At 36.8% G+C, this 23,719-nt stretch overlaps 1 protein-coding gene across 3 annotated transcripts; it reads left to right on the forward strand.

The window, feature by feature from the left end:
* The first annotated feature begins 1,517 nt into the window (after positions 1–1,517).
* MAPK8 (mitogen-activated protein kinase 8) lies at positions 1,518–22,770 on the forward strand. 3 transcript variants are annotated; one of them, XM_029958458.1, is made up of 12 exons: positions 1,518–1,627; positions 2,117–2,283; positions 4,135–4,264; positions 5,477–5,535; positions 5,656–5,794; positions 10,516–10,681; positions 14,844–14,915; positions 17,222–17,404; positions 18,176–18,300; positions 19,264–19,327; positions 20,807–20,884; positions 21,840–22,770. In XM_029958458.1, the coding sequence occupies exons 2-12, from the start codon at positions 2,162–2,164 to the stop codon at positions 21,983–21,985; spliced, it is 1,284 nt and encodes a 427-aa protein (XP_029814318.1). In that variant the 5' UTR covers positions 1,518–1,627; positions 2,117–2,161; the 3' UTR covers positions 21,986–22,770. The 3 variants fall into 3 exon arrangements, with proteins under 3 accessions (XP_029814318.1, XP_017924616.1, XP_029814319.1); XM_018069127.3 differs by lacking the exon at positions 14,844–14,915 and adding an exon at positions 15,270–15,341 and having other exon boundaries at positions 1,521–1,627; XM_029958459.1 differs by lacking the exon at positions 14,844–14,915 and adding an exon at positions 15,270–15,341 and having other exon boundaries at positions 1,526–1,627; positions 21,835–22,770.
* Positions 22,771–23,719: the final 949 nt, after the last annotated feature.

Genomic DNA, 23,719 nt, shown 5'->3' on the forward strand with positions numbered 1-23,719 from the left:
TAAAAACCCGAGTTTTTCAACTGGCAGTAGAAAGATACAGTGCACTGTAGGGTCTTCAGTATTCAGGTGCAACGTATGGCGTGTTTTTTAACAACATTTTAAAGAATCCAGTATCAGGGAAAGCCTTTTAAACCATAATCTGATAGTGCTTTTGTAGTATGTTATGTTTTTTCCATTTTATTTCTTTGTTCTTTACTAATTGAGGTTTATGTTAGGTTTTGAGTTGGTTTGGTTTTTTGATTTGAAGTTTCAAGAAGCCTAACTAAAGTGAAAGATGTAACTTAGATACCAAATCTTGTAACAAGCTTAATTTTTTTTTTTTTTACTATCACCATAGCTACTGTAATAGTCCAGAGTGTGGGCCTTTCAGTTATGAAGCTTAGACTTAATTTAAGCTTTTTTTTTCATATATCTTTGCAGCAGAGAGACGAATTGGTTATAGGCAGTACCTAGGTGACTGCCAAGCTTATATATTCATAATGGAGTTAAAGCTTTATTACTGAAAGATTACACAGAAATTTTTTACCGTGGTAAAAATAAACAAGGACTTCTTTCATATGCTGCTGTGTAGTAAAATACTATTATGAATTATAAAATAGTTAGTAAATGCAAGTTTCTCAGCCCATTTTGGCAAGCATGTTTTACAGTTTTGCATGTGTAGTAGCTGACAAAACTTCAAGGCAATAAAATTTGCTTGGTTATAATACTGTGTCTGGGATGTAGGTAAAAGCTGTTAATATAAAGAAATTGTTTTCTAAGAGAATACTATCTCTCAAGATCCTTTTCTTAAATTACACTTGCTTTGTTTCACTCTTTGATCATATGAAGTTTACCAAATTGAAAGAAAATTCAATTGAATATTTGGCTTTGACTATTCAAAATACTGACCTTTAAATAGAATGGTGTCAACATTCATCTGGAAACCTTGGAGGGAAAGGAACAGTCCTTCCTGCGTTTGTCTGAGAGGAATTATCCAAAGTGAAGTATGAAACTTTCATTGTCTTGATGCTGATACCAAACAGCAGACCTCTATTTACTGAGCTGTTCCAGCTAATCCTACATTGTTCAGCGTCACTTGATCTTAATACATTTTTAGTGGATAAACTCAAGATCCCGTTTTGGTTTTTTTATCTCAGCTGATGATGAACAAATGTAAAATTACATGAATTATTGTCTTCATTCTTTGTTTTCTGATTTTCAAAAATTTGTTTGGGTGATTTAATACCATCCGCAATAAATTTTCTTTTTCCTAATTCAGGGTGGTTTTTTTGTCATTATATGTCTGTTGGGCATTTTTATTCCAAAACTGTGTGCAAATACATCTATGAACAGAGTGTTGAGAAAGTGGCAGAATCCAAAGCTCTAGTGATAAAAGGTATAGGGAAGAAAGAGCTGGGGATGGTGTCACGTATTGCTCAGAAATTAGGCTTTTTGGGTCCCTCCAGTAAGCCTACCTCTTTTTAATATGAGGGGACTTTGGTGAAATGTACATCCTTTTCTCTTGCTCTTGTTCTCTCTTTCCGTGGTCATTACTTTTATTCATAGGAGCTCATATGTGAGATCTCTGACGAGCCAGTTTTCCTTCTCTGTCCTGGACTGACTGTATGTGTTTCCACATCAGTGGCAGGTATTCCTGGTAGTTGTGACCAAGAGTATTTTGATGATTGTAATATCTGGAGGACTTGTCACTCTTTTATTTATGGACTCATGCAACAATTCAGGTTGGATGGGACCTCTGGAGAGTGTCTGGCTCCTTGCAGCTCCCTTGCTGTATGTGAATGTGTGAAGGGATGGTAGGACCCTTGGAGCTCTCTGGATGATGTGTAGCTTCCTGCCTTTTGATATTCTGTCATTCCCACCTAAGATTTTTGCTACCATCCATTCACTTTTGGCTTTCTGTTATTTTCGCCCTTCTAGAATCTTATCTTAGGAACACTCCTAAAAATAAAACATTTCAAACACATGCTATCTCATTCCTGCAGACATGAAAAATAACTTACATTTTAGTGTGGGACTTTCTTGGGAAGTATCTTTTGTGTCTTATAAGGAATTTTGCCTTTTGTCAGATTACATACAGTTGTAAAATCTTAGTTTTTCAAATTTTGTCTCTTCATAGGCCAGAAGCGAAATTTGGATGAACTGAACTAACTAAGTCGCCGTCATGAGTAGGAGCAAGCGTGACAACAATTTCTACAGCGTTGAAATTGGAGACTCTACTTTCACTGTATTGAAACGATATCAGAATTTGAAACCAATAGGATCAGGAGCACAAGGGATAGTATGGTAAGGTGTCTTTAAAATTTAAGCGTTCCTTCAGTTTTCCTTAACAGAATTTTTGGGGTTCTTGAGGTGTTGTGTGTCACTGAGCAAGAATGTGGAAAACTACCTTCTGCAGGCAAAACAGTGATGGTAGCTGTTGGTCATTTGTCCTTAGCAAGGGCTATTGCTGTTGCTTTTTGGTGTGTGTCCTTTCCAGCTTCTGAGTCAATGCCCTTTTGTGTAAATTCAGCCAGATATGCTGAGTCCTGTAAATTAATGGGGGGAAAAAACCTGGATAAAGAAATGAATCCTAATCCACACTGCTTGCAGTGGAACAAAAGTGAGAAATACTCTTTATAGTATTTGCTGCTTGTAGATGCTTGTACTTCTTGAAATGGTTTGTTAGGAGTCTGTTTCACTTAGTTTTGTAATCAGTAATTTGACAAGTTTGTTTAGTTGCTATAGAAATGCCAGCAAAAGCTTTAGATGTTATAACTGTCCTTCTGATTGCCAGTCATATGTTACTGCCTATTTTCTTAAAGCTAAGATCCAAAAACTGACCATGTAATTACTCTAGTGACATTCTGTACTTGCTGGTAGTGACAATGGAAGCCTTTTTAGTTAAACCTCTCTGCTTGCCCTGAGGAGGACTGGAGTGCTCATGTAGTTAAATCTTGTCCATGTCTGAAGGAGATATGGTGCAATTCTTGTGATTTGGGTTGGGGTTTTTTTTAGTTAATCTGTATTTGTTGGTTTTAAAAAAAAACCAAACTAATAGATCCAATTTGATTTGGAAGAATATTAAGTAGTTGGCCTAATATTGAAACAGGCTCTAAGGCTGCAGTTATATACTGGGGATGCAGAAATTTAAATACTAGTACAGGAGTCCCAGGTTGGCAGTCTTTCCTGGCCACCTCTTGAATGCTCTTTCATAAGATAATCCTTGTCTTGGGGGCAGGTGGAGGAATTCCAGATACAGTAGAAAATGTAAATCAAAGAAAGTTACCAGTACCTGTTGTTCCCATTTTCTTTTCCTTCGATTTAATAGATGCTGCTGTTTGCTGGCAGATGTTCTTCATTAGGTTTGAGTACCTTTCTTGATAAGAGACACGAAAACAGTATTTTCCCTGCTGAGACTATTTTAGTAACTGATAAATATTTCCTGAGTCTGCATGGTGGTAGTCAGCTGTTGTATTAGCTCTGGCAGGAAAAGCAAGCTGAGCCTTCCTGTCATGGAAATGTGATATGTAAGGGAGTTGTCCCCAGTAACAGTCTTCATCAGTTAAACAGCTTGTGTCGCTGAATCATATGACAATCTTGACATTAGTCTGCAATCAAAATGTTATTCTTTCTTTTTACCAAGTTAAAGCCAGTGACATCTAGATGTTAAAGCTTTCTTAAGACTTTTTGTTTTGACATTGATGCTCTCATTGTCATCAGGATATTAAGCAACTACATAAGTGAAAGCATGGGACCTTTATATAACCTACTTTTCCACTCTTTTCCCTTCTTTTCGGTGTGAAGATTTTGTGTAAAATGGATGTGCTTTTCATGTTTGAAGTATTTTGGATCTTGTTTAGGCAATCTGTTCCTGGGTGCCAGTGAGTGGCAAGAACTCAATATCTTTGGAAGCAGAAATCCTGCAGTATTTTGTAGAAGTTGTCATGTGTTAATACTCTGAAGCTGGGAAATACTTTTAAATTTTGAATCACTCAGCATACGAGAGCACTTTGCTTTATTACACTCCCTAAAGCCGAGTAACACTGGAAATATGGGGTTTTTGCAGACATGATTCAAAGTATATGAAAAAGGTTGCAACTGCCACAGCTTAAAGGACCTTGGGTAGAGATGTAATAATGTTATTTTTAATTACAGTGCAGCTTATGATGCCATCCTTGAAAGGAATGTTGCAATCAAGAAGTTAAGCCGACCGTTTCAGAACCAAACCCATGCTAAGAGAGCCTACAGAGAGCTTGTTCTTATGAAGTGCGTTAATCACAAAAACGTGAGTGCAACATCCTTGTCCTGCTCCAAATGTTAAAGATTTAACTAGAAGGTTATTCTTTGTAAAAGGAAGTGACTTCAGGAGAGATTTTCATTGCATGGTTGTATCTCCATGATAAGTACAGAAGGATATATCAGAAGAGCTATTATTTACTGGTTTTAATACCTGCCCCCACTTCAAAATCAGGAAGGGAGTGAGTGTTAAATTGCTATGTTTTACATGCAGCTGTCAGATAAGAGGAGGATGATTGGTAAGTGCATCCTTGTCTCTGTTGCTGCTGCTAGACACATAGGAGGAAAAAAAAAAGGCTGTAATAGGTTTTTCTTTTTTTTTTTTCCTGGTGCATGAATGAGTTTGGAATCTTGTGTTGTGACAACAGTAACTGTGTTATGCTTATGAAGCTGTGCAGTAGACCAGATCACAGAAATGGGAAGAGAATAAGTGATAAATTTATTGAGTTGAACTACAAAAGGCTGGTATTGGCCATTTTCTTCCTTCAGAGACAGCTGTGTTCAGTCTTCCTCACTTTCCCTCTTAATCCCCCATCAGGAAGATGGCTGCTAGGGAGGTAGGGAGTCATAGAAAACTTACTCTGTCTTCTAGCTTCTTGGGAAAATCTTATAACTTTTCTCAGATGGGGTTGGCTTATATGGATTCTCTGAAGGAAGTTTCACCTAATAGCATAATTTGTATGATGATAAACTATTATAAGCCTTCCTGACTCTTGATGAGTAGTATCTTGGCTTGTTTCTGCACATCCCATCCATTCTTAGCACTGGGAAGTGTCCTAAATCAGCTCTAAGAATCTGTTTGTCCATTTGGATTAAGTTTTTTCTTCACCTCTGTCAGTGGCAAAGTGGTATCTCTTAGGGAGCCTTTGTCAGGTTTTCATTTTATTATTCCTCATATGCAATAGAAATCTTACCAGATCTCTTCAACCTGAAGGTAGGAGGAAGGGAAGACTGATTAACCTTCTTAGGTTTTAAGCTTTGAATGTCATCCTGTTAACGCACACAGAGTGTCTTTATATACTCCTTCTAAAATCATTAGTATCTGCTACAACATGGTAGGCCTGGTTGAGCCACTGAGCATCTTGAGCCTCAGAGCATACTAGGAGGTTCATATCAGAGTAATAGTTACCAGTTTTCAAAAGTTGACTGCATCTTTGCTATTTCTGTGATGCAATTACACTTCCTCTCCCCCTTCTGACAGATAATCGGCCTACTGAATGTGTTCACACCACAAAAATCCCTGGAAGAATTTCAAGATGTGTAAGTCTAATTTGAACTAAATCTGAGAATTTATTTTCAAAATATTCATGCCAAAGGATGAGCAAGAGAAAAAATACAATAGAATAGCCGTATTATCTGATTATTTTTTTTCTTCATAAGCTACATTGTGATGGAGCTCATGGATGCAAATCTCTGCCAAGTGATTCAGATGGAGCTAGACCATGAACGAATGTCCTATCTTCTTTATCAAATGCTGTGTGGTATCAAACATCTTCATTCAGCTGGAATTATTCATAGGGTAAGTGAACTAAACTGTGTGTAATTTACATTGCACCTGGTTTTGCTTTGAGTATTTAAAAGATAAAAAAAAATCAGAAATAGGATCACAAAAGGTGATTCATAGCCTGTCCCATAGGCAGAGAGAGAAAGCTGAAAGGAAATCATCACACTTACCATTTTGCAGGGTGATTCTGGAATGAACCTTTTGAGTGTTTGAATGATTTGATGATAATCTGCACAGAGCAAATAAAAGATTTTTGCAGTGAGTTACATTACCTCCTCTGTAATGTTCTATTTTAGTAGTCATGGCAGGAAAGAATATCTGAAAGCATCTCTGCCTTTATTGTTTTGGTAACCAAACCTGAAATCTCATCTTTAGAAGGAACTGCCAATTTTATTTCTCATCTTGAACTAGCAGAGTAATGAATAAGTACTTGAAATCATGATACAAGCAGATGATAAAGACCTGTAAGTGGAGCTTGCATTACACCTGTCTGTCACAAAGCATTTACTCAGACTGCCCACAGGCAAAACTGACTACTGCTTTTTAAATGGCATCTATGTTACAATCCAGTCAAGAAATTTTGAATTTAAGATTACCTGCTCAAGTTAAACATCTTATATACAATTGTGTGTAGTGTAAAAATTGCTTGAGATTGTCTAGTTACAACTTTTTTAAATAGTTTGAAATTGTTAGTTTGGGAAATGGTAAGCTTGTATTTCTACAGTACTACATTTTTATTGTTACTTTTTTAGAGGGTTTGAGAAGTTTTCCATTCTGAAGGGATGCAGAAGATTTCATTAAACTTAGTCGTGTGGGTTAGTTTCAATCATTATCATATCGTCTTCCTCATGGATGATAAACACAGCAATTTTGTGATTGCCATAGGCAACACCACAGGAATTGCTGTCCAATTGCTTGTCCAGGTCAGTGGTTCACCACACTGTGAGTGGGATGTTGAATGGCCTGCAGGCTGGATCTGGCAGTCTGACATGCCTGTTCAGTTTGCTGCTTTACCCCCAGGGGAACAGGGACAATTGTTTGAATAGAAAATACAGTTTGAGTGGCCAAACACTGCTTCCTTTTGCTCAGCTAGTTCTAGTACTCATCAGCTGCTTCATTCCAGTGAGGAGCTCAGGGAGCAGAGGTGAAGCTTCTTGCATGCGATTTCCCTGAACTGCTGTGTTGAAAGAGATGGGTGAGGAAGAGTAGGGAAAAGCATCACCTACAACCAGACATTGTACCTGGTGCTGCTTGGTCTGCACTTGGCATTGAGACAAATCAGTGGACTTCTTGCATTATTATGGGAATGCCAGGGAAAACAAGGTTGCTTCACTTACCAGTGTTGGGGTATTATGTTGCATATGACTGAGATTATGCAGCCCTTTGTGTCCTAATGCATGTGCCTGTGGGTTTGAAATAACTGTTTTGTATGCAGCTTCACATTTCCTGGTCTCCTCAATACTTAGGTATGCAAGTTAATTGCTATGGGTTTTCCTAGGTCTTTTTTAGATTTGGAAAAATGGCATATTGTATGGACATCCCAGAGTAGGTAATGTATGAATATCTCTCTGTGGATCTTAGTGCAGGCACAAGGGACCTTCTGAAACAGCTCTTGTTTTCAGAATGGTTTTTACTTCTGCAAAGTGAACGTTGATCCTATAGAAGTCACAGAAATTTGTACATTTCTAGAAAAGGAGTCACTACTCAAGTAGTTGTTGGGCAGGAGTAAAGATTGCTTTGAGGATAGAATTCCTACCTCTGTAAACACAGGTTAAGTCTTTGAAATGCTTCATATTGCTCAGGGATAAATGATGCCAAAGAGACTACAGGTACAATTGCTGTGTAAATAGTACCATGTGTATGCATGAATGCTTTTGAAGGACATGTGCAGATACATTTCACTTGCATGTCTTCCTGGTAGATTTTCAGCTGACAGCTTCTTCTCAGACTTTGTTAGAAGATTAAGTACGTTCAGGCAGAACATTACCCACTGTGTGCCTTGTGCCTTTACACTTCAAGGTGTAAAGTATCAAAATTCTGTTTCTCTGTGGAACAAGTTAAACAAAACCTCGGAAGTCAAGGAGGGCATGCTTGAAAAGAGACATATGTTCCGTGGACCATGTGGTTGCAGCAGTAACTCTGTATCCCTCTTTTGGGCTCTCAGCACCACTGTCCTTAAAGTTCAAAGCTAATTACTTGGTTGAAACTCCTTAAACATAGCCTGCACTACTGTGGCTGCCTGTGGAGCATTCTGGCTACAAATCTAGTGTACTACTTTAGTGTTCTCTAAAGCTTTAAGCTTTTTTGGTGTTGGTAGTTTCACATGTTTTTTAACTGGGTTCTTAAGCTTCTAACACAGCTGTGGGACTCTCAGCATCTCAGTAACTTTTTCAAACCTTGCTACATGACTGAAACCACAGCAATCTGTGTATGTGTCTTATAGCACTGGCTAGTACTTGCCATAGAAATAGGTGTTTTTTTCCTAGTGAACTAGAGGCACGGAATGAAGCAGAGATCAAACACAAAGCGAATTTCAGTCAATTTCCCCTGGAAAAGTTGTAGGGGGTATATTTAGGTGCCACATCAATGGGTAAAAATTTAATCTCTGTAAAGATTTGACTGTAACTTTACACTGATTTTAACAGACGTTGGCAAACATTTTGCAGAGAGGCAGTTTCCAGCCAGTGTAGAAGTACACGTTCACTTCTGTTTCATAATCTCAGGGGGATGAATGATCAGCGTTTCAGAGTTGTGCCTCGCTGACTTGCTGAGGGACACAGAGTGTCTCATTAGTCTTGCATGGGAGCTCTGAAACATGGAATTCTGCCTGATTTTGAGTACTTAAGAAAGGGGCCCAATTATGGAAGCCCTTCACAAATCTTTTGTTAATAAGGGAAAAGCCCAAAGAAGCCATGAATTACCCTCCAGAGATGTCCCTGTCTCCCTGTCTGGTTAATGGGGATACAGCTATGAAAAATCTGTTTTCTAAGCACTGACATTTTACATTTTTAAGGTTCAATGACACATCTGCTATAGGTTCTGGATATATTTATACGGCCTAATTAACTTGATCACTCTTAAAGGAAGTTTTGAGTTTGTGTTTATTTAAAACATAAGAGATGTGGGTTCTGCATGAATTTGAATGCAGTGTTAAGTCAAGTCTGGCCTTCATCATTTTGATCCTAGGCTTCATGACAGCTACATGGTGTTCAGAAATTAAGGAGGGGCAGCTTTTGCATTTTGTCCTCGTAGTGATTTTTCTCGTGCAAAGGGAAGATCTTTTAACATTTTGAGTGTTAATCCTGCAGCTTTGAGGAGGATGAGTATAGTTAATACCATAAGCATGCACCTGGGATTTTGCAATGAACATCCTGAAAATAATAGAATTGTGCAAAAATAAAGATGATAATAAACAAGACTGTAGCAGAATCTGAAACATACGTATTAAAATGACTGGAATGCCTTGTAGAACTTGAATTAATTTGTGGTGTGTGAGAATGTTTTAAGCCAAGGTTGTCTGCAGAGTCCTTGTGCAAGTGTTTTGGAAGTGCATGTATGAATATGTATGTATGCAAGACTTTTAATTGCTCACTAAAATTCTGTTGTTCTGAAACTCTTTTTTGTGGTTTCCTCTCTCTTTAATGCAGTTTTCTTAGCTTTGTGAGGAGATTGCTGAAACTACATAAATCTTGCAGATAGCCAATTTTAAGTCTCTGTAAAACAGTGACAGATATTGCTACTTATCAAATGCCTGCAGCTCAAATGCTGGAGTCCTCTGCCGTATCTCAGGTTTTTCTCTCATTAATCCAGTAGAGTGTAGGCAGGAAGGATCTAAGTCTTATCTGTGTTGGCCTGTGTGCTGTGAATCATTTTATGATTGTAAAGTTATTCAGAAGTTACTCTGTTTGTAATATTTGCTCTGTGACATTCAGATGTGTGTAAGATCCTCCTGATATGATGATGGAGTATGCCAGTGTAATGTCCGTATAAACAGATGTTGTAAAGCCACTTGTCAATAGGATTCAAATGAAAAGAATAGTTACTGTATTTCTAACTAAGATGATCTGAAGCTATATCAGTGCTCCACTCTATATTTTTCACTGCAATATAATGATTGTGTTAATTCTTGGCAGTTTTTCAGTGGTGCCTTTTTAGGTTTAGTTGCCAAAATTAGTATAAAACCAAATCCTAAATGGGAAACTAAAACTATGTGGGCATGGGGATTTCCTTCCTGTTCAGAGAAACATTGATTCGAAAGAGGTAATGTAACCTCAACTAGCAAATAAACCTTTTACTTTTTACATTCATATTATAATTCTAATAATTTTTGTATCAAGATGATTATTACATCAAATGATTTCAGCAATTGTTATGTTACTTGTGTTCTGCATCATAGTAATAATCACTGTTCCAGTGAGCAGTTTCTAGACCTTTCCTCAGAGCTAACACTTCTTACTAACCTCAATTTATTTCAGACATTGCTAACATATCTTGTAATGCTGGTTGTATTTTCCTTCTCTAATTGCTATATAAATCTACAAGCACAATAAAGGAATTAGTTCTGTAGTCTGCTGAATGCACATGAATTAATGCAAGGGGAAAAAAACCTGCAGTTATAGCAATAACCAAGTTGTATGTGTGGGGTATAATGTTAGCAGTAATTATATTTTTAAAATGTGAACCACAGAGTACTTTGTGCTTGTCTTAGCAGTCATATATGATGTTTCTTTTTAAAGGATTTAAAGCCCAGTAATATAGTAGTAAAGTCAGACTGCACTTTGAAGATTCTTGACTTTGGACTGGCCAGAACTGCAGGAACTAGTTTTATGATGACGCCTTATGTAGTGACTCGTTACTACAGAGCACCAGAGGTCATCCTAGGGATGGGATACAAAGAAAACGGTCAGCAAATATAGTCTTTCTTTGGCATAGCTTTATTTTTTTTTTTGTTTGGCACACCACATTTTACATGTTAATGTTTTTTTCAAGCTGTAGAAATTTTATAAATTAGTCTTTTGATCAAAATGCAGATTTTGGATACACCAATTGTTTATTCAGCTCAACCCATTAGAAAATGTTTGCATTTAATAGGAGAAGAAATTGAGGGCCTTGTTTATTTAAAAGTTTAAATAACAAGTGACATCCATAAGAACTGGAAATATATTTCCTTGATATGTCATGTACCTTGATAGACCTTCACCTGACTTTATTCCTGGTGAAGATGTAAATTGACATTCATCAGTAGATGTGTGTACTAAATTGAACATTAAATAACTACATTCCATATAGCCTTTTAGGATGTAGGGAACATAAAGGCTACTGAGGAACAAACAAACTGAGACTACCTACTGTGGCATTTCTTTTAATTAAAACCCGTGTTCTTTAAACCTGTTGCACTCAGTTCTTAATGTTGCTGAAGTCAGTAATATACTTGAGACAAGAATACAGAGAGTACTGTCACGAAGCATCATAGATTCCTTGAGGTCCATGACAAATTCCAAGGAAATTTTACTTTGTCACTCTGCTTGCACACATTTCCCTTCTCTTTATACTTGCTCTGTGGCCAGTCTGTCTCTCTCTGTCTTCTGCAGGAAAATAAGGAAGGGCTGTGTCGTTTGAGGGAAACACACAATCAACTACACTGCACCTTCTCAATGACACAACCAGTGCCAGTTGGGAAAACAAACTGATGTGTCATTCCTGCATTCCTGTTGTAGCAGCCCTGATTCTGCTGCCATTTCATTGATCTGCTGTCACTGTGGCCAGTCAGCTCCCTTGTTTCCAGCTCAGGCAGGCACAGTGCCCAGAGGTCACTGGAGGTATTTTAAACCCTCTGTTGATCCACCAGCAAGGCGCTGAGATGCCCTGCTGCTTTAGGCTTGGTGAGCTGTCTCCTGGGGATGTGAGGTGTGGCTCCTCACATTACTGACACAACTGGGGCTTGCTCTGCCTTTCAGGATTCCTAATATAGTCTGCAAACCTGCCTGGCAACTGCAACTACATAGTCACAACCAATGACTTCAGGTTGTGTGTGAATGGTGTTAACAATGAAAGAAGGCAGCTCAAAGGAGTGAGAGTAGATCATTTTTGCAAGGCTGTGGTTTTATTTCTGTCTGGATCGTTAACATGAATGAGAGGAGGTACATTCCTTCAAGTGGTCTCCATGGCTGGTTGTTTTTCCTGTGATTTAGAAGTCACAGGTTGAGTACAGCACGTTATTTTTTTTACTCCTAAAGTTTTTAGGTTTGCCAGTTTGTCTTTTTTTTCCCCCCAAGACTTTACATTGGCCATTTAAGGGACACTAGATAAAAGTACCTAAAACTGTAGTTTTGAGTCATGCAGCTGCCTTACAGGAGGAATTGATGCAATGAAAATCACAAGCTTTCTAATTTAGCTTGCCCAGTTTAGATTTTTCTCTTAAATAGTAAGTAATTGGGAGTTGCAGAAGTGTGAAACATTCTTTCCACTAAAATGTTGCTTAGGTTATTGTTAGTGTTAAATAGATTGTGCTCCAGAGTATCCTGTCATGATAGTGACAATCCTGTTCCTAAGGACACAGGACTTGTTTGTGCAGCAGAACATAAATAATAGTTTACTTTCATTTGAAGAACTGTCATGTCTTCACACAGCCAAATACATGGTCATTGAAATTAGACAGACACTTCTGGAGAATGTAAAAGTAAATCTATGGACTGAGTCTGAAGACAGTCTGCATTTCCACATGTACTGTTCTCATTAAAAGACCATTTACACTGTATGCATAGGCTGTTATTCTTCTCAGTCGCCGCCTGAGGAGTTTGTGGAGCTCCCATGACTAGGAGACAGGTATCAAGGATGCACTTAGAATAGAAACCATGGGCTGTCCAGAGGCCTCAACCTGTTAGTATGGATGCCTCTTATAGCCCCTTAAACCAATAGTTAAATTAACTGTTAATTTATTTGATATAGAGTTAAATATTGAAAATTGATGGTTAACTAATGGTTGCAGGATCATCTGGCAGTTTCAGCACCCTGCTGAACTGATGTGGGAGGATTGCAATTTATATTTTGATGACTGAGAGTAGTGTTCTTTTGTTACGCACGTCCAAAATACTTGTTTTAAAACTCGCAAAGATGCCAAACTGATTATATAGAATTCACTTCTGCACAGGGTTTATTACTAAAGGAGATTTGGGTATATCATATTGATAAACCAATCTTTGCAAAATCAAGAAATGAAACTCAAGAACTGAAGGACACCAAAACTGTTCATGCACATGTACCTTAACATATTTAGATTTATGCACAGTTATGTGCATGATTATCAGAAAGGAGGCACTGAAAAGCAAGGAAAGCCCTAAACCCTTTGAAACAACTACTTTTAAGTTTCCTATTATGTAAATTGGGTTTGAACTTAATTTTCACATGTTTTTTTTTCTCCTAGAGTTATAGAAAACAGTTCACTTCAAACAGGGTTATTAAGAGTACAATGGACTCTTTATGGCAGCATTAGATTTTTAAAAATATTTTCAAATCTGTAATGAGATTTTACTCATTTTACTTGGTCTTCTATAGAAGTATTCACAGGAGCAGTCCTCAGTGTACAAATTAGTTTAACTTCATAAAAAAAGTTAGAGACTTCTTGATTTAATGAAAGCAGCAAATCAGAACACCCCAAAACATCTCAATTTTGGTAACTTTATTGTGTTGGACACAAACTGATTACAACAGATTTGGGTATATTTTGGGTTGGACTGGCAGAAGATTGATTTGTGGGTCAAAAAGTCAACATTCAGAATTTTATTTAAAAAGTCAAATGAAAAATTTGGCTTCAAATCTTTGGGTCTCTGAGCCAAATAATATGTACTTAAATATTTGGAAAGGGTTTTTAAAGGAAAAACAACACTAATCATAAAATATTGACAATCATTTTTAAATGAACCAGGCCCTTAATTTTGACCTATTAATATGCACAACTAAGATCTCCTGTCATATGATTGAGATACTATTTTAGAGGAACTTGTAAATGAGGGAGAAGGAATATTTTCAGTAAGCAACATTGTTTGCTTGACATTGTTGAGCTCCTTCAGAACATTTACATGTGATTCTTAGTATACAGTTGTTCTCATTTAAATCCCCTTCTTACCTGCTTAATTGAAATTGCAGTGTTATGTTTTATATAAAAGTATTCATAATTATATAATTATTATGACTTCAAGAAAACTTGTGCATACAGAGTTAACAGTACCTCTGAAAGCAACTGCAAAAGAAATTGGCATACCTTTACAAAGTAAACTTGTGCATCTCTAAGTATGTCTTTTGAGTAATTTATTTTAAGGTAATGTAGAAAATGCATATTTCATTTAAAAAAAATTGCTTTTGAGTTTTTCTTTTGTATAAGATGTTATTTCAGCATAACTGGAGAAATATCTTTAAACAAATGATTTCAACTGAAAATCTTCTAGGAGCATACTAACATTGTCATTAACTGATCCTCTAAAATTCTAAGTGATCTTTTACTGATTCTGTTTGCTTTTTATTTAAAGTGAGAGAGAGATGCATGGTAATCTGACTTTTAGGAAATACTTGACATCAAATTTTAATTCTATGTAATACCTAATTAATTCTTCTAAAAAGCATGAACTGTTTCAATAGGCAATATTTTTACAGGTCAATTTACTTTGCTGCTTTTAGAATTATTCATACAACTACAGTGGAATTACTTTCAAGAAATCAAGCTGTCTTTGGTGCTTGAATCTGGTCTCTTGGCGGAGGTAGCTTTGCAAGCTTCAGAGCTTGGAGAAGGACCTTACTCTGCTTCATGTGTGTCTCTCTCTCTCTCTGCTCAAGCTCTTGCTCTAGCACTATATTAAACAAAAGGATGTTTTTCTGCCTTGTATTTGAGACAGTTAAAAGCTAATCCTTACACATGGTGTATTTTAAAGTGTTTTCATTGATTAATACAAAGATTTGCTCTTCTTCCTGTGCTGTCTCTGCAGTTTATAGGATGCAGTCATGTTATGCTTCTTTTAATTTTAAATGACCGTTTGCTTTGCTTTTCCTTCTTTTTGTGCTACAAACATAGTGGATTTATGGTCTGTGGGGTGCATTATGGGCGAAATGGTTTGCCACAAAATCCTCTTTCCAGGAAGGGACTGTATCCTTGTGCTGCTGCAGCAGGTTGAATTAGTTAGGAAGTGATTAACCTTTTTATTGATGTTGTGTCATGAAGATGCATATTGTACAATTTTATTTTTTTTTTATTAAATGAACATGGATTTTTCTTGTGATACACTTATTAAAAAAAAAAGAACTTCATTTATATTCAGGCTGCACCTAGCAGTAGGACATAGTCTCTGCTGGTCCTGTAGTTAGCATACATTCACCTTCACTCATTACATTACACATGCTTTTTATAGTCACTTCATGTGTATGTGTGTGTCTGAATATTTTTATTTCTTTTATTTTAATAACTATCTTTTATGTTAATATCATTGCATTTTGTTTTCAGTTGACATTTGGTCAGTTGGGTGCATCATGGGAGAAATGATCAAAGGTGGTGTTTTATTTCCTGGTACAGATCGTATCCTTACCTTTGGCCTAGGATGTAGTTGTAAAAGGTCAAAAGATACTGCAGCTATATAGTTCCAGATTAAGGTAGTTCTAATTTTTAAAATACTGGTTTTCAACTGCCTTTTCAAAGTGCAAGTTCATTATATACCACTTTGGCAAACAGACTTATTTTTAATTTTTCCTTTTTCTTTTTTTTCCTCTCTGTTCTTTTTCCAGTTTAATCTAGTGCCTATCATTGCTTTTGAATGTTGTCACATTTAAGACAAATTTATTTATTTATTTATTTTTAGATGGTGTTTTACTGGTTCACATGCATTGGTTTTTACTTTGGAGGTTATTTTTATGTAATAACTTACTAATCTTGTTTAGTATCTGAGTGTGTTAGCAGTTATTAGTCTTTGCATTTTAAAGAAAATGTTCACAAAAAATTCCTGATCATCTTCATTAGTTACACTCTGGAATTTTATATTTTTTATATTTTATTTATGTATGCAGAAATGATCCTGCAAATAGCTTTCAGAAATACCTGGCATTTCTGTCTTTCTATTCCATGAATGGCTTGGTGGTGTCTATATGGGTTGTCCTGTGAACACTATTTCAGGCAAAGAGTCCACTCCAAACGAACAGAACTGAAACCTCTGGATCATCCCTAAAATTAATGGAAATAATTGGTGTTTGACATCTTATTTGTTTTACTAGTACTTACAGACCAAGTTTTTTAGATGCCATCAGAAATATTTCCTGCTTTTGCTGCAGGTTACTGTTTAAAAATTGTTAAGTACCATTTAGGGGTGGAGATGGGGTCAAGATTTTGAGACACAGTGAGGAGATCAAGGGCATCTTTACTTTCACACAGCTCTGTCATTGCATGAGCTGCACCATGCTTTGCTTTATGCATCTGGTCTGCTAGCATGGCTTTTCAATTTACACTCAATGCCATACAGTGTAAATAATTTTTTTGTCAAGGCCTGTACTAAAACTCTGTAGAACTTGAAAATCCTTATATAAAGATCTGTTATTAAGTTTTAAGAACAGAAGAGAAGCCCTACTACAACCCACGGAAGATTTAGATGGCCCAGTATCCAGTCTTTGATGGCAGCTGAAAATAAAATTGAGGAGAATATATGAATGAGATAAGGGTATATAAAATTTTATATGAGCTCTCTTCCGGTATCTAACCATCTGCAACTAGGAATTCCCGAGACAAATGTTACTTTTTTTGTTCAGTAACATGTATTAAATTCTTCTGCCGTGAACTGGTCAATCTCCCTTTACAGTGTGCAGACTTTTCAGTTAAGATGTTCCTTATGCATCCTTGAAACTCTTCAACTTCTTCATTCAAGTCTTTGACAATATTGTCATTGACCTGTGTGGGCCCAGACTTCATCCTTTGTGTGCCCACTGGTGGTCAGTGTTGCATATCCTTAGTAAGAGGTTGCCCCAGATTGGGGTGAGGTATCGAGATGAGAACAAAGGACAAAGCACCTACATGGGGTAATTGTCACGAGTGCCTTGGTGATGTGTAGTAGCTCCACTACTGTGAATGTGTGTTCAGACCAGGAAGTGAGAGTTCTTCTCCAGAATCCAAACGAGGCCTTAATTTAAATTCATTTAATGCATTGTGTGAGTCTTTTAATATTCTGTTTCTCAGAAGTATATCCTTTTCTAGTTAGTTATTATTTTAGTAAAATTCACATTGCCTTGACTACGCTACCATAGTCTTGTTTTGTTTCACTGTTTTCTCTAAGAGGATAGTCCTAATTTGTGATGATAAACTTGATATTTTATTATAATTTTCTGTATTTTCTCTGTTGGTTATTTCATGTGGTTTTAATATAACTTTCTAGCTGAAAATCAGGCACAGTGTTTTTCTTAGCTGCATAACCTTAGATATTGATCAATGGAATAAAGTTATAGAGCAGCTAGGAACACCATGCCCCGAATTTATGAAGAAATTGCAGCCTACAGTCCGAACTTATGTGGAGAACAGACCTAAATATGCTGGATATAGTTTTGAAAAACTCTTTCCAGATGTCCTTTTTCCTGCTGACTCTGAACACAATAAACTTAAAGGTAAGGTCTATCTTCTGTGTGTTGTATATTTTAAAAGTTGTAAAACTGTGATATACTGAACAGAAATGTCTTGGTTTTGTTCACTATAAAATCACCCCATTAAAGATTTAAGTATATAAGATTTATATCATGAGAATGGATGAATGTGCTGGCATATGCTTGCCTCCACTTATATATTTTCATGAAACAGCTCCTATTCTTGGAGCTGTCTTTATAAAGAGAAGTAAATACCTATATTCTTCTCAGTGACAGATGCCAACATGATTTAGAGAAAAGTTGGGGGAGGTTGGAATAGAAGTTGTGTAGGCAGAGTAGATCTTTGTTCTCTAGGGACGCATATAAGGAGTTTATATTCATAATATATAGATATCCTGTAGTTATTTCAGAAGCTTACTGGTTTTAACTCACCTACTCACTGTATTTTCTGTGACTAACAGTACATGACAGAGGGGGGGTAATAGGTGCTTGCCTGTTGCCAGACAAGGCTGCACTGCCAGCTGAGCTGTTTCATGTAAGGATGTCATACCAAGGGACACTGTATGCTGAAAATGTACAGTGAAACATATCCAACCCCTTTCCCACCTGTGTAATTTTCTTCAATTTTTTTTCCCATCAAATGGCCCATTCTCCTAAACCTCACATTATGGGAGGGTTGCATCAGTATTTAACTGGAATTTGTTTACTCTGGATCTCTTCTTTATGAGATTTGAAATACTGTGTTATGTGCTCTATCTATGGCACTAGTCTGAGCAGAAAATCTTATTTTTGCAGCAAGTCAAGCAAGGGATTTGTTATCAAAAATGCTGGTTATAGATGCCTCTAAAAGAATCTCTGTGGATGAAGCCCTGCAGCACCCATACATCAATGTTTGGTATGATCCATCAGAAGCAGAAGCTGTAAGTCCTTATTTTAGGTCTCTGCTTAGGAAGGTACTGTACTAAAGCCATCTTGTTGTGATGCTTGATAGAGCTGCTTGAAAGAAGATTGTTGCACATTTCACTAGAAGCTTAACTGAGCCATAATTATTTTTATTGACATCTATAGATGTGTTTATTAGAAACAGCATTAAGAATAAGCTTAGACTAAAGTACTGATCTCTGTTGTTTGTACAGTTGCATATAATCTGAACATGTAGTAATGCATCTGAAATCTTTTATATAGGGTTCTAATTTATTGAGCTTCACTTGCTTCGGTGTGGTTTGATTGCCCTTGATGGGGTTCTGAGGTATTTATTCCTGGGCAAGAGAAAAATTTTCATTAGTTGTAATAGTTGGTTGTCCTCTTAAACTAGAAATTATTGTTCCAGCAAAATCAGAATACAAGATCTTGAGTTTTCAATTGTTAACACTAATGAGCAAAGGGATTAGTTGAAATTTTTTCTTAAAAAATTAGTTTTGGGACAATATCATTTTATGAGAAAAGCATCATTTTTTAAAAAAGAAAGGTGGTTGGTGATTGCCACTAAGAATAGAAAAAGATGCCTGATTGTAAGTGGAGCAATTAGAATTCTGATGATCTGTAATAGTTAGATGGCAAATGTAGTAATTAACAGTAAGTAGCTAAAATTGGCTGCTTGTGCTGGAGACTGCACTTTGGAGCTCTTTTACCAGACCATTTTTCTATTCTATTACCATACTCGGTTTCTATTTTAATTATTACAGTAAGGTAAGCAAATTTTTTATTCAGAAGAACATTAAAGCAGTAGCATCTAGAAAATAGGCCAAGTCTGAGTGAAATATATGATCATGTAAATATGGTATTTTAAAAATAGGTTAATGTTTTGAGTGGTTAATTTAATTTTCCATTTATACTGGTTTTGTATCCCTTTTGATTGCTCTATGATGAGTTTTGTTTTCCAGCCTCCACCAAAGATACCAGATAAGCAGTTAGATGAGAGGGAGCACACGATAGAAGAATGGAAAGGTAAGAAGGGCATTTAAGGTAAAATAAGGCTTTTGGGAGTAGGCTGGGCCCCAGTGATTACACTGAGGTGCTTCTGAGCAACCTAGTAGTATTTACTTTACCTGCTTGGAATGGCAAGGAAGTAGATCAGTGCTTCACAACTTCTTGATTATTGGGACACACAAAAATTTTCCTTTGGCGGTGCTGAACCTTTGTAGAGAACTAAAGACCTGTTCATTGCAGTCACCTTTTGCAAACCATAGGACAGCATTTTTAGGGAGGGTAACTCTTCTGGACCAACAGCTAAAACTGAAAAAGATGCAGGAGTTTGAGCAAAATAAGTCTGAATTAGAAGGACTAGTTCTCAAATGAAGAGCACTGTAGCAATAACTGCTCTTTTAAAATCAAGCAGAGGACTTGTAAGAAGAAGCCATAAGGAGTGTGAGTAATTTACAAGATAGCGAGGTTAAAGCTGGTCTGGGAGATGCTGATGGTTATCAGCTGTGAGATCCTGAGAAAGTAGCTGGGCTTGAGGTTTGGAATGGATTGTAGTATGACATAAGACTCATACCTCCAAGAGCATGATCTTTAGTGTTCAGTACTCGTTTAGTATCTATATGTCCTGGTCATATATACAAGGTACAAAATGGTAAGTATAAGGGGAACATCCTTGTAACCTGTAAAGCTTGTGCTTCATTTTGAAATTGCTTCTCTTATTGCAGAGATTCTAGTGCTAAGAAAAAAGTCCAGATTGCTGTGCAGGCTATAAAGGTTGCATTTAAACAAGAGTTTAGTGCATTGAGCAATCTAATAATTTGTACTGAAAAAGTTTAGGAAGGGATATTGGACCTGTTAAAAATTGAGTTTTAATTGTAAGGGCAGAGATAAGGAGAATTGTGGAAATTCTCCTACCATCCTCATTCCAAGCAAAGTTATTTCCCTTTTGAAGCAGATGTGCTGAGGGTATTTCAAACAATATGGTGTTTACTTCTGAGATTCCCATAGCCCTTGAAATTATAATTCTTATATGCTAACATTATGTTCCATTTCATGGTGATCTGGACTTTTACACGTTTTGTTGCTGAGGAAATTTAGTGGCAAATGTGCATTGGGGTTATGGCAATGCTGTCTGGGCTTGTTCTTAGCTCTTCCTTTAAAGACAGCTGATTGAGTTTATCTGTACCAAAGAAACCAATGATAAAAACTGAGCGAGCCTTAAGACTCAGTTTAACCTCAGGTCCCAAAGCAACCTGGATGAAAGAACCTTAGAACAATGTCAGTGTGTTCTCAAGAGTGCTAGGCCACTGTAACTCCAACAGAAAAGAACTGTACATTTTTATATCACTTTCCAGTTGCTGTGTAGGCTACAACCTGTCGTTCAAAACTAATTCTGAACAGTAATAAACCTGTGAAATTTAAATGTACATCTTAACAGGAGATGTGTTGCAAATTCTTGGGGTTGCAAATTCATTGTTTGCCTTCCTTTCGCTGCATTTTCAGAGTTGATATACAAGGAAGTCATGGACCTGGAGGAGAGAACCAAGAATGGGGTTATACGCGGCCAACCAGCCCCTTTAGGTTGGTTACATTAAAAGCACAGTACAAAGCTCCATGAGTTGTAGGGCAGGAGGGAGTAAAGCTGTTCAAGACATCCAAAAGTAACTCAAAAATATGGCTCTTAAATCACCAAACCTCTTGAATTCTCTTTGAGGTATTGTATATTTGAGTGGAATATAGGGGGCTGACATCTCTTTATTAGTCTGCTAAATCCCTCTATTATTGTCTCTGTGTCATTTCAGTCCTCAAGAAACATGCTGTTATGTACTGGTGCTCAATTGCTATAGTTTGGTTAGATGTGTAATGTGTAGCTGGTACAGTTTCAGATAAGATGTAACCACTACTTAGATCTTGGAAATACTGAAACAGGATTTCTAGGTTGGAAAATGGTGAAGTACTTTGCACTTCATTTTACTGGCCTTGGAAGAATGTGCCCATTAACTGACTCTTGGTAAAGCTTTGTGACATAAGTTGGACTGCCCTTGCTCACTCTGCTTGGGATTCACTGAAGTTCAGACTCTGAGAAATCCCTGGATATCTGAGGTTGAATGGATGTGATGTGGCTGGGCACCAGCTATTCCCAGCCCCAAGGGGAGGGGAAAAAAAACCCAAGCCCCTTCTTTCTTTATCAAAATATGTAGATACATTCTAGCTTAGGGTCTCAACATTTTCTAGGGTATCTTATCTTACTGTCTTTGTGATTTATTTTTTTTTTAACCTTCAGCCATAAGCGTTTACTGTGATTTGGCAGCTGTCTGTGCCATGTGAGTTCTGTGGTTCTTGACATACCATCCATTAAACCCCACATTAAAGACTTGTGGGTTTTATTTATTTTGACAATGGATTGGGACACATCTCTTTCAACTTGCCAAAACAGGGAAAAGTAATGACCATTAGGAAAAGACAGACTAATGCAAGTACTGAACTGTGCAACTGTATCTGCAACTGATTTGCTGTTTTGTTTCTCATAGCACAGGTGCAGCAATGATCAATGGCTCTCAACATCCATCTTCATCATCATCTGTCAACGATGTGTCTTCAATGTCAACAGATCCAACATTGGCCTCTGATACAGACAGCAGTCTAGAAACCTCAGCTGGACCTCTGGGTTGCTGTAGATGACTACTTGGTCTTTTGGGGGGTGGGAGGGGGGTCCTTTTAGTCATTAATAGGGCACTTTTAAAATTTGGTGGTATTTTTGAGTGTTTTTTCAAAAATAATCATGAAATTCATCATAAAGTGCTGTAATTTCAAACTGTAAGTTGTGTTAAAAGCAGCCACTTTTTTGCTGTAATTAACTGTAAAATATTAAACCTGATAATTTTTATTGTGGTTTTAAAATCTGCATATTTGCTTTACTATTATGCTGCTGATCTTTTTTTACTGAATTTGTAAGATTTGTTTTATCAAAGCACATATTAATGTTGTGGTCATTACCATATAATGAATTATTTAAGATTTTATAGGTTTTCAATTTTTTAATTAGAATTTATTCCAGATGTTTTGTTCATGATATCCTTCAGAGTTTTATGCTTGGTCATACATCTGTGGTCTAGGTGAAGGGGGAGAGAATTCAGTGCAGCCAGCTGTAGTTTTGGGCATACTACTGTGGTGCTGGCAGTGAAAAAAATCCTCTTTTATTTTGGCCACTTGCCTATAATACTTCAGCAAAAGCAACAATTAGTAAGTTTTTTTAGAGAAAAAAAATCCTTTGCAAAATAACATTGTGTGAATGGGTTTATGAACATAAGAAAGCAAAGCATATCTTCAAAGCTGCAGAAATACCCAGCCTAGCAAAGTAATGTGATGTTTTCTGCAGAGTTGTGGCATGCCAAATCTTGTGATCACCATAAAACCCAAGGATACTTCATGAATAATGCATTGCAATGCCAATAAACTGTTTACTTTTAGCTTGTAGCCTGTTTTTGTACACACAAAACAAAGTGTATCCAGGATGTCTAGACTGACAAAAAGGAAACTGAATATGCTGTAGCTATACTTTCGTATAAGACGTGATTCTTGGGAGTTGTGGTTCTTACTGGTTTTGTCTACTAGGGCGAGTGCTTTTCGAGTGCTTTTCGAGTGCTTTTTGGGTCAAAGAGGGAATGACATGAATGCAATAGGGGCAAAACTTCAGCTACTCTTTCTCCACCAAAAATACTGATTGCTAAAAACCATTAAGTGGTAGGAGAACCTCAGGATTTCTGTAGCTAATGCATTAATGAGCAATATATGCCATCCAAAGGAGGGAGAAGTAGTGCTGTATAAATTAATATTTATCTCTTTCATTTCACCATGAGATCAGTGTAGCAGAAATCTTAACAATGGTTCATTTTAAGTCATAAATATTCAGTAGTTTTCATCACCGAAGCTCCAGGCTTCAATACACTTTTTAAACAAAAGATATATTGAGATATATAGAACATTTACTAAATAGTCATGTAAGATGGTGCTGCTCATCACAGAAGTATTTTAACTGTTTACATTTTATATTTACAGAATGATTTATGTATAACTGACTTAAGTTTGAGTTAAACAATCATTCAGAATTTATTCCTTTGGAAAATGCAGATTGTTAGTGAAGCTAGGTTATATAATTGATTGCCTCGTGTAGATGCATATTTTGTGTAGTGAATTAGAATGCGAAGAGCAGTTTAAATTAGTAATGCTCACAGAAATGGACACAAATACAGAAGTCTTGCCAGGCACCGAGCATAAGCAAGTAATGTAACTGGCTACAGAGGTCATCCAGGAATGACTGATAGTCTTCAGTGTGGTTCCTTCTGCCTGTTGGGTTAAATAAGTATCTTTTTGAAGTTCTAACTGAAAGAGGAAAATGTGTCTTTACAGTAACTT

This window comes from Manacus vitellinus, unplaced genomic scaffold, assembly GCF_001715985.3.
Source record: "Manacus vitellinus isolate BGI_N305 unplaced genomic scaffold, ASM171598v3 scaffold_15_pilon, whole genome shotgun sequence".
In the NCBI taxonomy this organism is placed as follows: domain Eukaryota; kingdom Metazoa; phylum Chordata; class Aves; order Passeriformes; family Pipridae; genus Manacus; species Manacus vitellinus.

Bases quoted from the DNA above. Each gene is read 5' to 3' on its own strand.
- MAPK8 (XM_029958458.1), top strand. From the start codon at position 2,162: ATGAGTAGGAGCAAGCGTGACAACAATTTCTACAGCGTTGAAATTGGA. The intron at 2,284-4,134 runs GTAAGGTGTCTT...TTTTAATTACAG, and splicing joins GGAGCACAAGGGATAGTATG to TGCAGCTTATGATGCCATCC. The intron at 5,536-5,655 runs GTAAGTCTAATT...TTTCTTCATAAG, and splicing joins CTGGAAGAATTTCAAGATGT to CTACATTGTGATGGAGCTCA.